This window comes from Lepidochelys olivacea (assembly GCF_965140295.1).
Source record: "Lepidochelys olivacea isolate rLepOli2 genome assembly, chromosome: 12".
Lineage (NCBI taxonomy): Eukaryota > Metazoa > Chordata > Testudines > Cheloniidae > Lepidochelys > Lepidochelys olivacea.
In genome coordinates this window covers 9,735,018-9,749,838 of record NC_140422.1, presented here as the reverse complement: position 1 = coordinate 9,749,838, position 14,821 = coordinate 9,735,018, and the positions used below count along the sequence as shown (strand labels likewise).

Here is a 14,821-nt window from a genome sequence, read left to right as displayed (position 1 = left end):
TCAGACATCAGAACAATTCTACTAGGTGCACAGTAAGCATGTAATGTCTTGATGTGTGTTGCACATCAGAAAGGCAAACTGTGCCTCAAATTTATACATCAGATCACACCATCTACTTCGTAGGCGTCTGCTGCCATACCAACAGAATGGTCTCATGCAGATCTGCCAAGTCCATAATTGTGTGCATATCAGTGCTTGTCTAAATATATTGGGGCCATTTGCAAACAGTAGCGGTATTGGCCCCCGGAACTAGGGTACGAATAAGTCAACTATTTATGTGAACTATTTATTGATTCCAGTGTGTCCATGTCTCACATACTTATTGCCTTTTTCCTCTGCATTGACTTTGCTTCCTGCAATTTTTTTTATTATTAGCAATATAGTTTCATTCTACATTCCTGCTTGTAGCTTACACTAGTGGACAAAAATTGGGCCCAATATCAATCCTTGTGGCATTCTGTTAGTTATTGCCACATTAAACTGTTCCACAATCAAACCAAGGTATTAGATAGCTAAGCTAGTTCCTTTACTTGTTCTAATAGATTGTATGTTTCTATAAAGTATTCCTGTACATTTGATGTTAGAAAGCTTGCAATGTAAAGACATCTGAGGAATTCTTCCCATTTAAAAAAATTTCATTGTAATATCTACAGTAGTGGATAGCTGGTCAGAAATGGGCCCTTACATACCTGATCATTATGAATGAGGATTGAATACCCTTCTTCTATTTGGTAACTTAACCTGCATGCATCATCTCTGCTCCTGATTAAATAGTAATGCATCTCTATTTACAGAGAGTACGACCACCAACTTGTAATTTCCCATTTATCTTAATTAGATATCTTCTAAATTCCCATTACTCACTTCCAGTTTTTTTTTCTGCAGCAGTTTTCAGTCCACTGTTGGGTAAAGGCCTCTTCAGAGCTGCAATACCTTAGACACTGGCTGAATCCAAATGTTGTCACAAAATACTTTATCACCAACAACTTTTCTGTAATGAGTCACAACCTGCAAAAAGTTTCTTGGGTATCTTTAAGTGGTTTCCCTTTCCATATTAAACGGACTACCTCATGAATTTTCCCACATATCCCATCATGGGATTTCTACTGGTAGAGTCTGAAGTCAACATCCCATATTCTGAATACAACAGTGGCAGGTGCTATAGAAAACAGTAAGGTAAACAGATTAATTTTACTGTCCTAGCAAGGGATTAAATAAATTAACAGGTTAACTCATTTTTCTCTGTCAAAGCAGGATTTAATCTGTTCATCCCTTAGGATGCTAAATTAATGTTTAAGATTTATTAAATTTGCTTTAGATCCCCAAAATAACCTCAAAGCACTTCCGTTCTCATGCTGTAACAGGCAATGACAGATGGATTTATAGTCCGATCGGCGTTATGCCACCTGGCAAAACCCAGGAGGTACTTCTTTCTCTCTCCTCTTCTCCAGTTGTGTACTTTGAAAACAACACCAGATATGCTTGAGGTAGGTTACAAAGCAGTCAGCTTGATCACAATAAAATCTTTGCTGTAAAAAGGAAACACTATCACCATCTCTCAATATATTTATTATAACTTAGGAAAGTGTCAAGTAAAAGCAGAATGTTTTATGATAATGGTTTAAAACTCATTGCAATCTCGCCCGTCTTTGGGTTAAAATTTATAGCGTATGTGATAGCACTAGGGAAGTCTGTCAGAGTTTCTGGTTCAAGTGCAGAACTGAAGAAATAGACAGCTTGCTTGCAGTGAGGATTCCATTTGCAATTGCCCTGTAGACAAAAAGAAAAAAAATAGTCCACAACTCCAAGACACTAAGCAGTAATACCCTGATCCTCTTAAGAGAACAACACACAGATCAACATTAACCATTCTCTCACCTTTGATTACATCCCTGTCAACTCTTACAGGAGTGATATATTATCCATTGCTGCTGAGGAAATGTTTTGTATTGCACAATGCAATGTGAAAAAGAAAATAATAATTTGGCCACAGAACACTTAAGGTGAGATGAAATTAGTGAATATTTATTGTTCTTTTCCCTTAAAATGTTTTGCTTTTACTGAATTAGGCAGAGCAAGAAGAATTAATCATAATTTCAAACTACAGATGGGTCTTGAGCTGTGAATTTTAGCTCCAGAACTACAGGAGTGTTTGGAATTGATTCTGACCTCTCTGTTTCAAACTACCTTCTTCACATCTAAATAGACAATTCTACTGGCATTGTACTTACATAGCTTAACATAGTACTACAATGAAGTGTAGTGAGCAGCTAAATCTAATAAAAACAACACCAAGATAGATAACCAAGACTGTGTGTCCAGGAGAGGTGGATTTTTCACTGTTGTAATTCTATAAACTTTTTCCTTCCCCTCAAAGAATACAGCTTAAATGAAATTAAGAAAATACCTTTTCATCTGAAATCTGCACAAGTCCTGTGCTGACTGAGATATCAGCAGTCAGATGATATTCCATCCACAGAACTGCTCCATGGCTCTTCCCAGGCCTAGAAAGAAACAAGTAAATTGATTCTTTTCTGATAACTTTATAGAACACTTGTACCTAAAACAATGTCTCTATTTTTTGTGAACACAGTATTTGTGTTATGGTATTCGCCCAATCTGTTGCTTGGGGAGGAGCTGAGTAGCTGAATAGGTCAGCCATGGATGGCAACTGTATAACCAATTGCTGACCTGTAAATCTGACAAAATGCAGGAAAACTATATTGGAGCAGGCCATGACTGTGTGTGTTTGGGTCCGTGATAATTAAAAATGTGTTCCAGGTTAGTAGGTAAGAAGGCACACATTGACAGGGAATCCTCCTCCTCCTGCCTGGAAGGTTGGGTGGGAAGGGGTTTCCTCTGCTTTCATACCACATCATTTCCCCCTTTTATTCTGAATCCTACAGATGCCTTCACCCACCTCCTGCTCCCAGAGCTTGGCTGGAAGAGATAAATACAGGACCAAGTCTGCATTCTATTTTCCACCGAGCCCACTGGTGCCTCAAGGGGCAATCTCTGGCTGCGTGGCTACAAAAGACATGCTGCCAGGGAACACAGCTGGTGCTGAAGCACAGGGAACGCACACAGATGAGTCTGGCCTCTCATGGATCTCCATGATCCACACAGAACTCCCAAGTATTTGCCAGCTTTGGGGGCAGACTTTATGATCTATTCTGAAAGGTGGGGACAAATTTCATCCTTGCAATAAAATGAGAATTCCTCCCCTATCAGGGGAGCCTAACAGTCTTTTCTACCAGAGCTCTATTCTGTGAGTTTTGCCACAAGAAGGTATAATCTGGACCACATAAGTACCCATAAATCGTATATCACACAGAGAAAGCCAAGTTAGACATTTACATTAGCACGTTACAATTTTGCATTTAAATTGGAAGAATAGAAGTCCTGAAGTAATGGAAGTTAAAACCAAGTTTTCTTACAAGTTTTTTACACTGGTTACACAGTATTCCAGAATTATAGCCTACACTGCAGAACTATTTGAAGAGGAATGTTACTTCAATTTTAGAGACATGTGACTATGAAAAGTCAGTTGGAATTATCTCAAAATACATGTTGCATATAATATTTAAGGAAAGGTGAACTAGCTACCTACAAATATTGATAATTACAGCAACGAATTATGTACTTACAGCGAGTAAAATGAAACCATAATTTGGAAGATAAACTATGTGCTGGTCAGAAAGAACTGATCAACCACAGAACAGATGGTTATATTTGGAAAGGGGAAATAAACATCCAGATCTTGGTCTGGTTGACCTAACCTATATATTAATTCAATCAAACTGTTAATATTTAACTCATGGTAACATACTCTATACCCGTTTGCTCATATCCTCCTTAATAACAGTGCTATTTTTAAATACAAGTCCATTTTCCAAGAAATAACCTCTAATCTCTGTCTCAATTCCCTTTTACTTCCTGGGTAGCGATCTGTCAGTTCTCAGCTGAAGGTAGGGTAGGCAGCATTAGGTTACAGTGGAGTGTAGTTCTGAGTTTTTGTGGCTTTTGCAACTTCAGGTCTCACCTTTAATGCTATTTAAACATGGTCTTGGATAGTCACCTGTAGTAATGTATAAAGCAGTTGAGTGCAAGCAAAGGAAAAACTCATTATGCTTTTCTTAGACAATAATTCTCACCTTAACAGATTTACAGAGCCATCTGTGCTGAGAGTATGTTGTGGTACAGTCAGTCTGAAGTCAAATGTCATAACCTCTTGGGGGTCAGACAGTGATTTGCAAGGGTATTCCCACAATGGGTGAGGCTCTGCCTCCTTGGACTCCCTAAAATTCAGAGAATTCTGAAGAAAGAAAAAGCCAGGTAAAGACCAAAACCGACTGCAGAATTGGAATTAATTTGCAAACTAGACACCATTAAATTAGGCTTGAATAAAGACTAGGAGCGGATGGATCATTACACAAAATAAAAACTATTTCCCCATGCTAATTTTTCCCCTACTGTTACTCACGCCTTCTTGAAACTGTTGGAAATGGGCCATCTCTAAGGTGCCACAAGTACTCATTCTTTTTGCTGATACAGGTTAACATAGCTACCACTCTGAAACTCCTTAATCAGGTTTCAGCGGGGTAGCTGTGTTAGTCTGTATCAAGAAAAACAACGAGGCGTCCTTGTGGCACCTTAGAGACTAACAAATTTATTTGGGCATAAGCTTTCGTGGGCTAAAACCCACTTCATCAGATGCATGGAGTGAAAAATAAAGTAGGCAGTACATATTATATTACAGCACATGAAAAGATGGGAGTTGCCTTACCAAGTGTGTAACGAGGCCAATTCAATCAAGGTGGACGTGGCCTATTCCCAACAGTTGACAAGAAGGGGTGAATATCAGAGGGAAAATTACTTTTTGTAGTGATTACAAAAGTGACTGGGTCACTACAAAATGATTTTCCCTCTGTTGATAGTCCTTCACAAGGATTGTTTGTTTGTTTGTTTACTCCTTAATCAGTGATGCTAGGTATAATGTATGATGTGGTTTGTGTACCTCCTAGCTAAACTACAACACAGATAAGCATGAAGACATCAGCCCTTAAAAGATTCCAGCTAGTATAGAGAACATGCATAACTCTCTTCAGAAACCCAGGCTATTGCGAACACATCAAACCTGTTCTTCCTTCTCTAGACTTGCTTCCCATAGAATATCAAGTTAAGTTTGTCTGTTCCTATCTTCAAGGCTCTCAATGGCCTGACCCAGGTTGTTTAAAAGACCACCGAAAGCTCCAGCATGAGGACTGTGGTCAATAACTCTGGTCCTCAAGCACAACAGAACTTCCTATCACAAGGGTAAAGCTTATTTTAGACAAGAAACAGAGCTTTCTTGGGTGCCAGTCTGAGGTTGTGGAACCAGTTCCCATCATTTTCTGTCCCAAAAGCAAGGTACACTTCTTTGACCTGCTTTCTCTAGCACACTCATTCTCTAGCAGCATTTCAATAAAAGTTTTAAAATGTAGCATTCCAAGACTCCATTGGCTACACAATTCTCCCCTGTGATGAGGATAAGAGAGAAAATAACTCACATTGGTTGCCCCTACTTTTTTTGTTAACTGTAAAATCTGTATTAGAAGAACCTACCTTCCTATCCACTACACTTCATAAGGGTATTGCCAAGTTACTTATACATTCATTTAGTGTCATGAAAATTCTGCTCTTGATAGAAAGATAAAGCAACTACTGGGACCTACCTACACAAATGCTCTCATTAACAAGTTTATTTGAGCGATCTATAGCTGTTAAGTCTCTAAGGTGCCACAAGTCCTCCCTTTCTTTTTACAATAGATGAAGTGTCTCTAAAGTCGGTCACGTTAGAGAGGTCTTTCAGAAATGCTTGAAAATGACACACACAATTTTTGCAATAAAGCTGATTGGTCCTTGGGCTTTCCAAGCTCACCTCGTTACTGGTAATGGGACATGCCAGTAAAGTTGGTGTCAAAGGATTAACCACTACTAGCCACGTCTCATTGCTGGTTCTTGGAAAGCGTCTTAGTTTAAGTAACTGCACTGATTACAAGTGTGAGGAAAAGTTAATGAAACTTTCTAGATTATTTGATTTCCAGCATAAAACGCAATGAACTTTGAGAATACATTTTCAAATCCCTATTTTGAATCAACAAATACAATGTTTTCTGAATGCTTGAAGACAGCAAAACAGCTTTGTCAGATTAAAAAGAAATACAAGGCTAAAAATCGAAAAAGACTAACTTAATTCCTGGGGAAAAAAATCTTAACTGAGAATACCACTGACATCACTTTAGGATGAAACAAATTGTGTGTCACATGCACAGATGTAAAACACATTATTCACTCATACCTTCCACTAAATTACAGCTCTTTTCCCTTGTAAAGTTAAAGATGTCACATTCTGCCTAAAGACTTTAGATGATCCCTCTTACCTTAATCATGTCATCCATAATGTGAACATCAAACCCTTCACAGGTACCACATGGGCTTCGAATTCGCCACAAGTCCTAACGAGGCAAAGCAAGTATTTCTTTTAGGCAAGAATTTTAGTTGTGAACCAAGCTCTTAACTATATGCTGCAGCGAGTTGAAAAGGCTAGGAAAGGTATTTTTTAAAAATTGTTTTCAGGCTAGTTGAATCAGGGGATTAATAATGGGACATATCACCTTCAATCTTCAGGTTACAGAACAGAATACAGATCCAGTTCAGGAACAACCTAAAGCTTTTACTATCTTAGTCTGTTGGCTTTTGTTAAAGAATTGGTCTCAGTTCAGTTTCCGGAGAACAAAATACCTAAATCACAAGGGGTATCTTTTTTGCTGCCTAGACACAAAGGGCATGTGAAAGGTTATCCTCCAGGTTGGGGGGTATGCTTATGATTCAGTGTGGAAACTCTGCATTTCTTCCACCTATGCTGTTGCATCACTGTGGATTAAAGAGTTCAGTCATCTGGCACTTTTCAATTTAATTTTTTCCTGGAATTCTTATGGGAAAACTGACAGTTTAAAGTGCTGTAATAGCACTTCACCTCAATCATTAAATTGAAGAAACAAAACCATGCAGACCAGTGGTTTTTAACCTGTGGTCCACAGATCCCTGGGGGTCTGCAGACTATGTCTAAGACTTCCAAAGGGGTCCGAACCTCCATTCAAAACTTTAGGCGTCCGTAAATGAAAAAAAAGATTGAAAACCACTGATACAGACAAGCAGTTTTGCGAAATGAAAGAACATTTCTCTGGAGAATGTGTATTTTAGTTTTATTGTTGTAGCATAGGACTTCATTTTCATTCTTGCTTCCTATTTATTTGCAATAGCCAGATAAGACAAGCCAAACTGAGTTTGACGATAAATAGATTCTACATTAATCATATTTTGTCAACCCAAAGTATTCCAGCCTCTGAAATCAAGCCACCTATATGCACTTATGAAGTGAACATTTTTTTTCAGCTAGACTCTTTCCACTCATGAGCAACAGGAAGAAACAAACTTTTCTTGAACTACATGGTCCAAATGCCCATGTCACACGAGTATTTTGGTTCATGTTTAATAACTAGAGCTACATTAATGCTAAGGCAACACTAGACTCAAAAGCTGAAACCACTGAGAACTGGAGGGCTCCACAAGTGAAATTTTTTTACGGAGTTTTCTTTTTCTGGCTGTAAAGTTTGTTGCATTATTCCCGTCACAATCACACCAAAATTGCCTAAAAAATTACCTATTCTAGCTGCTTGAATGTATTTGGACACACACACACAAAAGTGTGTGGCAGATCTAGTTTCAAAACACTTGCCTGAAAGTTCAGAGCAGCATCTATACATTTCACCTAGTAATAAGGACCCTTAGTACATATCTTGTATGTACATATACATACACACTCTAGAGATTACTAAAATCAGGTTTTTAAGGAAATGCATATACTGTCTAGTAGTGTTCCTAAAAACAAAGGGAAAATAAATCCTTAAGAATGGACACAGTCATCTAAAATAAACCAATATAATCAATTATGTTTGTACAGCATGGAATCTGTATTACAATGATAAGCAACCCTTTTAATACAAGTCAAAAATGCTACCCTACAATGGATACAAAATTATCCTGCCCTCACGCTCTGCCTTGCCTACTGGAAATCAGGAAGCAAGGAAAGAGGGTATACTGAAGTCAAATATTTTGGACAAGTATATTAGGGGAGTGAAACAGGTTTCTGGTAAGGTGCTCTGGTCTCAAATAAGTTGGATGTAGGAAAAGTGTTTTGTTTATGTAGTGGACGTTTGAAGAATTTGAGATTAATGCTCAAGAGATTTTTCCGTATCCTTAACAGTTTTGTTTCAGAACTAAAAAAAATGCTACTGTCACTGAAGGCATGGATATTTTTATAGTTCACTGAACTTTTATCACTGTTCAGAGTATAAAAATAATAAAACACTACCTCTAAATGCATGTACTATATGCATAACAGAACAGATAATCAAATTGCTCAGAATATGATGTTATAGTCACAAAAATGATAATATTCCCATTACTTTAAAAGAGCTGGTATGGCAGTTGTTGTGCAACCCTGCATGCATATCCACAACCGTTCCTTCTGAGGTAAGCCCTACTGAACACTTACACAGGATGAAGCTTCTACCCAACCTTGTATCTAATGATAGGGGAATGATATTTTGAGAGATGTGGCATTAATCAGATTAGAGCATGGCTCTAAATCATTAAAACTTGCATTTCTCAGATATTATGCCTTAGATAAGGCAAGATGCAATTTGTCAATGGAATAAAAATGATCTTTTGACAATAAATGCAGTAGGGTCAAACTAAACGTTTGTTTGTAATTTACCATACTACAAAGAAACCACAGAACTGGAAGCACAAGTATAGTTCTGAATCTGGTCCCCTAGGGCTACGTCTTACACAGTGAAGAAAAACCCCAGCTGCCCAGTGCCAGCCGACTCGGGCTACGGGGTTGTTTCATTGCTGCGTAGACTTTCAGGCTTCTGCTCTGAGACCCTCCCACCCCCCAGAAAGTCTACACAGCAATGAAACAGCCCAGCAAGCCCGAGTCAACTGGCATTGGCCAGCTGCAGGTTCTCTTAGCTGTACAGACATACTCTCACAGACCAAAAGGTGACCATTACGGAGCCTTTGTAGTACATAAATCCTATTCTACTCTCTAGAGTCTTGTGTTCTTCAGACAAAAAAATATACATCTTCTACTCGGGTTGGGAGAAAAAACATTTAAAATATGTGGGATAAAAATATTCAGAATAGATTTGTGTTTCAGAAGGAAAGGTCGATATATTAAAGCCACCAGCTACAGAATCTTTCATACAAGATCTATAGGCAAGGCTCTAAATGAAGGATGTAGGCATTATTACCCTCTCAAGCAATTACCTGTAGTTTTGCTAGCTTCTTCCCCCAACAGATTTCTTTAGAAATCTGAACTGTTTTATGGTTCCTCAAAGTGGACATTACACCATCTTTGCATGTCTGGTGAGTTTATGTTACCCATCATATAGTTCTTTGTACTCTGCATTATGAACATATCAATATTCCCCTGGATATTTGATCACCATCATGCACTGAAGCCATGAAATTATTGTACAGCAGCCTTTATGATGTATCTGCTTCTTTGCTTATTACTGTCGCATTTTCCTGCAGTAGCCTCCAAAACCTGATCTCAAAAGTCCTTCTGAGTTGGGGCTCAGTTTCTTTCTTCCTCACCATACTTCTCCCTCCAGTCCACTGTAGTTCTTACCTTAAAGGTTAAGAATCCTAAAATAATTGTAGGCTCAAACAGACATGGTGATAAATCAGATTAAAAAAAAACCTACAAGATTGGTCTTCAATGGCCTAGTTAACACAGAGATAACTGCCATTAAAATCACCTAACAGAATGTCTTGGGAACATGTCAGTGTTCCACAGGAGTTGTTTCTGTACCTCTTTTTTTTTTTTTTTTTCCAAATTTAACTTATCTGAAGAACAAATGTCAAAGTTTCATAATATCCCTAACTAAAATCTGTCTTACGGCATGCATGCTGTGTACTGAAAGGTTTCTGAACCTTTAAGCAGAACACAAATTGGGCACATGGTGCTTTGATGAAAAATGCACACTCAGACAAGCCATTACAGATGTAAGTCTTTCTCAGCATGATTAGCCCTTATCCTACACATCAGATCTATTACTTCAAAGAATAGCATTACTTCAGAGACATTGCAAACTGTTCTGTATTCTCGGAGCAGCCTAGATAGGAGGAGTAATAAGGCCCTGGGAACAAAGAACAAACATACCCGATCATCAAGACAAAGCTGAACAGTCATTTTAGAGGTCCACATTATCAGATGCTACAGGAAATCTGAAAGCATGAAGACCTCTACAAAACGTGAGTGATAGTTTAGCAGAACAAGAAGTTGCACAAAGTCTTTCCTGAATTCACAAAGAACTTTTACAACTCATTATTAAACAGACAACACATAGTACCAACTGAGGATTTGCCTCATTATTTCTTCAAAGGGGAATGAGGTGGGGGGGGGGGAATATGCAAGGCTCTGTGAACTGCATATAATTTTGACACATTCTTACTAGCCTCTCCCTTTCTTGTGGCAGGATTCTAATCACTCAGACAGAGGCAGAGTTATTTCCTATGAAGGATTTTACTAGCTATAGTGCTCTCAAAATTTCCCTTCAGTAACAGTTGTTGGAAGGCAGCAGCTCTTACTGTAGCCAATGAGTCAAAGAACAGGTAGTATTTCAGTTCAACGGTCATCTACTTACAAGACTATTGTGCCAATCTTTAGTGGATAAGCAAATTAAGCAGTTTCAGAAAGACTCATTTTATTCTCATTTATTGCTATAAAGAGTTAGCACATCAATGTTTCTGCTCTCATCAGGTCTTGTTTACTGAATTTCTACTTTACACAGAAGGTCACAGTTATACCACGAGCCAGATAAAGACTGTTCTAAATTAGTATGCTGAATGCATCAAAAGCTAGGGTAATTATGAAGCATCTCTAACCAGCCTTCTGTCCAATGACCTTTAGTACATTTGAAAGGATTCAGATCAATAAGTGGAACAAATAATTTAGTGCAATTCTCTGGAATGATGGTGAATTTCCCCCCCTTTATGACAGTTGTCTTTTGGGCTTTAGATTGCTCTGGATCTTCTAGGGTTATTCAACAGCGCCAAATATTAAGAAATTTACGCTTAACCTTTTCTTTAACTGCAGTCATCACTTAAGTTATATTTTATATAAAAACCGATCAAAGAAAGCCCTACAAGGCAAATGGTTTCTGCTCTCCATTCATTCATGTTGTAGGAAGAAAAAGCCAAAGTCAGCACACTCTCTGAGGGAGGGGAGAAGAACCCCACTACTATCTTTAGCACCATAAGATTTGTTAAATTACAGAGCTTTCTTGTACAATAAAATTTATTCAATGCAGCTTAAATTTTTCATAAGTGGCTATGATTGTTGGTGCTTCAATTTTTCAGAGTATAGGAGCTCAACACTTTGTGAGAATCAGGCCTTTTCAATAAGTCTTGAGCTGGGCATCCAAAAATTAAGGCACCCCAAAATCACTAGTCATTTTGGAAAATGTAGGCCATGTCTATTTTAAAGCCATGCAGATACAAAATTCTAAGCCAAGTAAATATTCTAACATCATGGGTTTCAAAACTAATATTTTCAGTATTAGTTGATTACCAAAACAAACTTGCTGCTTGACACACTTTGTTTATTCAAAAACAGACTTATATTTCCAAAGCAGACAGCTTAGCAATACCAGTCAGGTTACATGGACCTGCCCTTCATGGATTTGTTCTCAGGAAGAAGAGCTAAACATCAAATGGCTGGATATGAAGAGAAGTGTACAAGAAGCTTAAGGAGACCATCCCGCTCTAGATATGTATTTAACTGTACCTGCCAGCAAAGGGAGTTGTGCGCGCTTGTGTGTAACGAAGGGAAGATATAATCCTAAATCTGCAATATTGTACTGTGCACCTTTATTCTTAATGGAAGAAAACTCATTTCTCTGTTGTTCTGTTCTGAGTGAGTGCAACGCATTAATGGTTTGTAATGTTATATTTTATAAACACACTATATTTGACATGACACACACTAAACAGCTCTGAACAGCTTGTCGTTCCTCAGGATAAGAAATTTTTTATATGATGGAGACAAAGGCAACACTGATTAAGGATCAATACAGATTATTTATACGTACAAGAGACATACATTTTTAATAAACTACAGATGTCTTGTCTGAATAGCTTTTCTACCCTCACTAAGAGCGATAGGTAAGTTTGGCTAGAGATGTACAGAGAGGTAAATACACACGTGCTGTAAAACAGTGACTAATCCCAGGTCTCCCAAGTCCTAGGTAAGTGCAAAAACCTGAACCATCCTTCCCCTGGTCTACTGTAAAGCAAATCCACATAATGATCATGCATCTCCTCATTTGATCAATTTGAAAAAGAAGTCACTTTTCTCCGAGTTTTTTTTTTTAAAAAAAACCTGTTGTAATTACAAGCAACACCTATGATTCCTAAAATAGAAATGGGAGAGGAGCTAGTACATAAGATAATTATTAAGATGTGGTCCATGATATGAAAAGGTTGAGATTCACCCCTCCACTAGAATGTTGCTAACTTAACATTAAAAATTACTATAAGTTCCTGAAGCCTGTCCAGTCTTATAATTGAAAAGTGTCGTCATTTATAGTTTAACTTACAATTTTTCAGAACACAGCACTTATTGGCAAAACAATTTTGATTTATTTCCAATAATTTCTCTTCACGCTACAGATCAATTTAAAAATATTCAAACCATTTAATTGTTAAAACACACAAACCCCTTCAGTTTCAAAGTGACTGAAGATCTTGGTTTCTGCTGTGCAGAGGGAATGAAAAAACTAGCAGTTTCAGGTGTTGAACTGTCTTAAAAAAAATGCAATCTTCCATCCTGAAGTGCTTTTAACACTCTGAAGCACAGCTCCTAATGAATGTGTAAAACATTTAGCTGACTGCTAAAAACTTAATTTGTTCTTCCAATAAAAAATATGTTCAGTTCAAGATAAGGAATGACTGAAATGACAACACACTACCTTCAATTTGAGATGTCAAATTGCTCTCAGTTTGCTCTATTGTTAAGAGCAAGACAGTGATGCTGAAAAAACAAGGTGCTCAGATATGATAAACCTGAAATGTAAAATACTGTTGAAGAGAGCCAACTTGGTTCAATTTTGACTATGTAACTATAAGCTGCATAATTCCAACCATCTCACCTTGAACTCCACGACCATCATGTAAAGGGAAGCAGACTGTGGCAGGACAGTGACACTGTTTGTGAGGTGGGCTGCCACAGCTGTCCTAGCATACAGGAAGTATAGGTTGTGCCATGGTAACAGGCTTGTAGTGAAAAACGGTTCTCCTATGAGGACTGAGACCTTGACAAAAAGGAAAGGCAAAGGCATTTAAAAAAACCCAAACTCATAAGCAAGCAATTTACAGAACTCCTAACTTGTCATATTGCAATGTTTAGTACATAAAGCCATCCAAAAGTGGGCCTCCCTTTTTCTGCTGCATATTCTGTACTGCAGAATAGACAAGTATATCTGATTTTTTAGAATCCACTGGTAAACAAAAGGTATTTTCCTATAATTCTAAGTGTGAGGCAAATTTAATTATGATTAGATGTGAAGAGTTTAGTAACTGAATTTTGATAATCTGCAGTATTTGAACTTAAGGATGTGAGCAAGCAACACTTCTAGACAGCCTTCGACCCTGGGTTCAGGATATTTAACAAAAAACTGTTCCATATAGCGCTTGTCCACATATAAAAGTTGTGCCACTTTGGCTTTAACTAATCCCCTAGCGCAAATGCAGTTACACTGGTACAGATGTGCTAACAACAGTATAACTTATTCTCATGCAAGTATAAGGTACCTTTATGCCAGTAGAACTACGGCCTTGCTAGGGGTTGGTTGTAGAACTCTTGTGGTTAAAAATAAGTCAGCACACTAACCAACAGTTAGTATTACCATAACTCCTAGGAGCCCTACTCATGGATCAAGATCCCATTGTGCTAGATCCTGTACACAAACAGAACAAAGAGCTGGTTCCTGGCACAAAGAGTTTAGAACTTGTATATAAAACATGATATTGTTTTATCCAACAGGATGATGGATATTGACAGGCAGAGGACCACAAGGAAACAATAAGACAATACTGGTCAGCATGAGAGGCAGTGGTCTCAGCACACCAGTCACTTAAACCAGTGTCAAGTTTTTTGTGGTCATCATGGCAAAGGAAATTATAATAAGGAGGGTTTTGAAGGGGGATGAGGGAGCATTGCAGGTGTTTACAGGAATCTCTTTCCAAGCATGAGAGGCAGCGTGGGAGAAAATATAAAGGTGCTCGTTTAGAAATGTAACAAGTGAGTGATGGAGGCTAGCATCATGGGCCAATCAGAGGCATTAGTCAACTTCAACAGTGAATAACAGAGGATAGGCAAAGTGAGGATAGGCCATAAAGGGTCTTGAAAATGAAGACAAGTAGCATAAGTTTGATGCAACGGACAAGGGGGAACCAGTAGAGTGATGTAAAGGGGGCATGGCACAGTGAAATCAACAGGTTAGGAAAATGATCTTTGCAGATACATTCTGAAGGGATATGAGTGAAGACCAGGCCAGATTTATTTTCCAATTGGACAGAATCTGGACTACCTACTCACTGTTACACCACGGACATGAAGAGAATGGACAGACAGCTTTGGTTTTAACAGAATTGATTTAACAGCTATTCAATCCCAATAGAAAGGAAAGGTACTTTTCAGTCTGTTTAT

The 14,821-nt window shown here is 38.1% G+C and overlaps 1 protein-coding gene across 3 annotated transcripts in view; it reads right to left on the bottom strand.

Moving 5' to 3' along the window:
- Window positions 1-1,232: 1,232 nt before the first annotated feature.
- Window positions 1,233-14,821, bottom strand: part of PRMT7 (protein arginine methyltransferase 7) — a 50,479-nt gene continuing 36,890 nt past the window's right edge. For all 3 annotated transcript variants that reach the window (XM_084644885.1, XM_084644886.1, XM_084644884.1), the window contains exons 14-18: window positions 13,263-13,424; window positions 6,423-6,497; window positions 4,155-4,315; window positions 2,408-2,504; window positions 1,233-1,770 (exon numbers count right to left, since the gene is read on the bottom strand). In XM_084644885.1, the coding sequence (XP_084501011.1) occupies window positions 1,609-1,770; window positions 2,408-2,504; window positions 4,155-4,315; window positions 6,423-6,497; window positions 13,263-13,424 (657 nt within the window). In that variant the 3' untranslated portion in view covers window positions 1,233-1,608. The remainder of the gene's footprint in view (window positions 1,771-2,407; window positions 2,505-4,154; window positions 4,316-6,422; window positions 6,498-13,262; window positions 13,425-14,821) is intronic.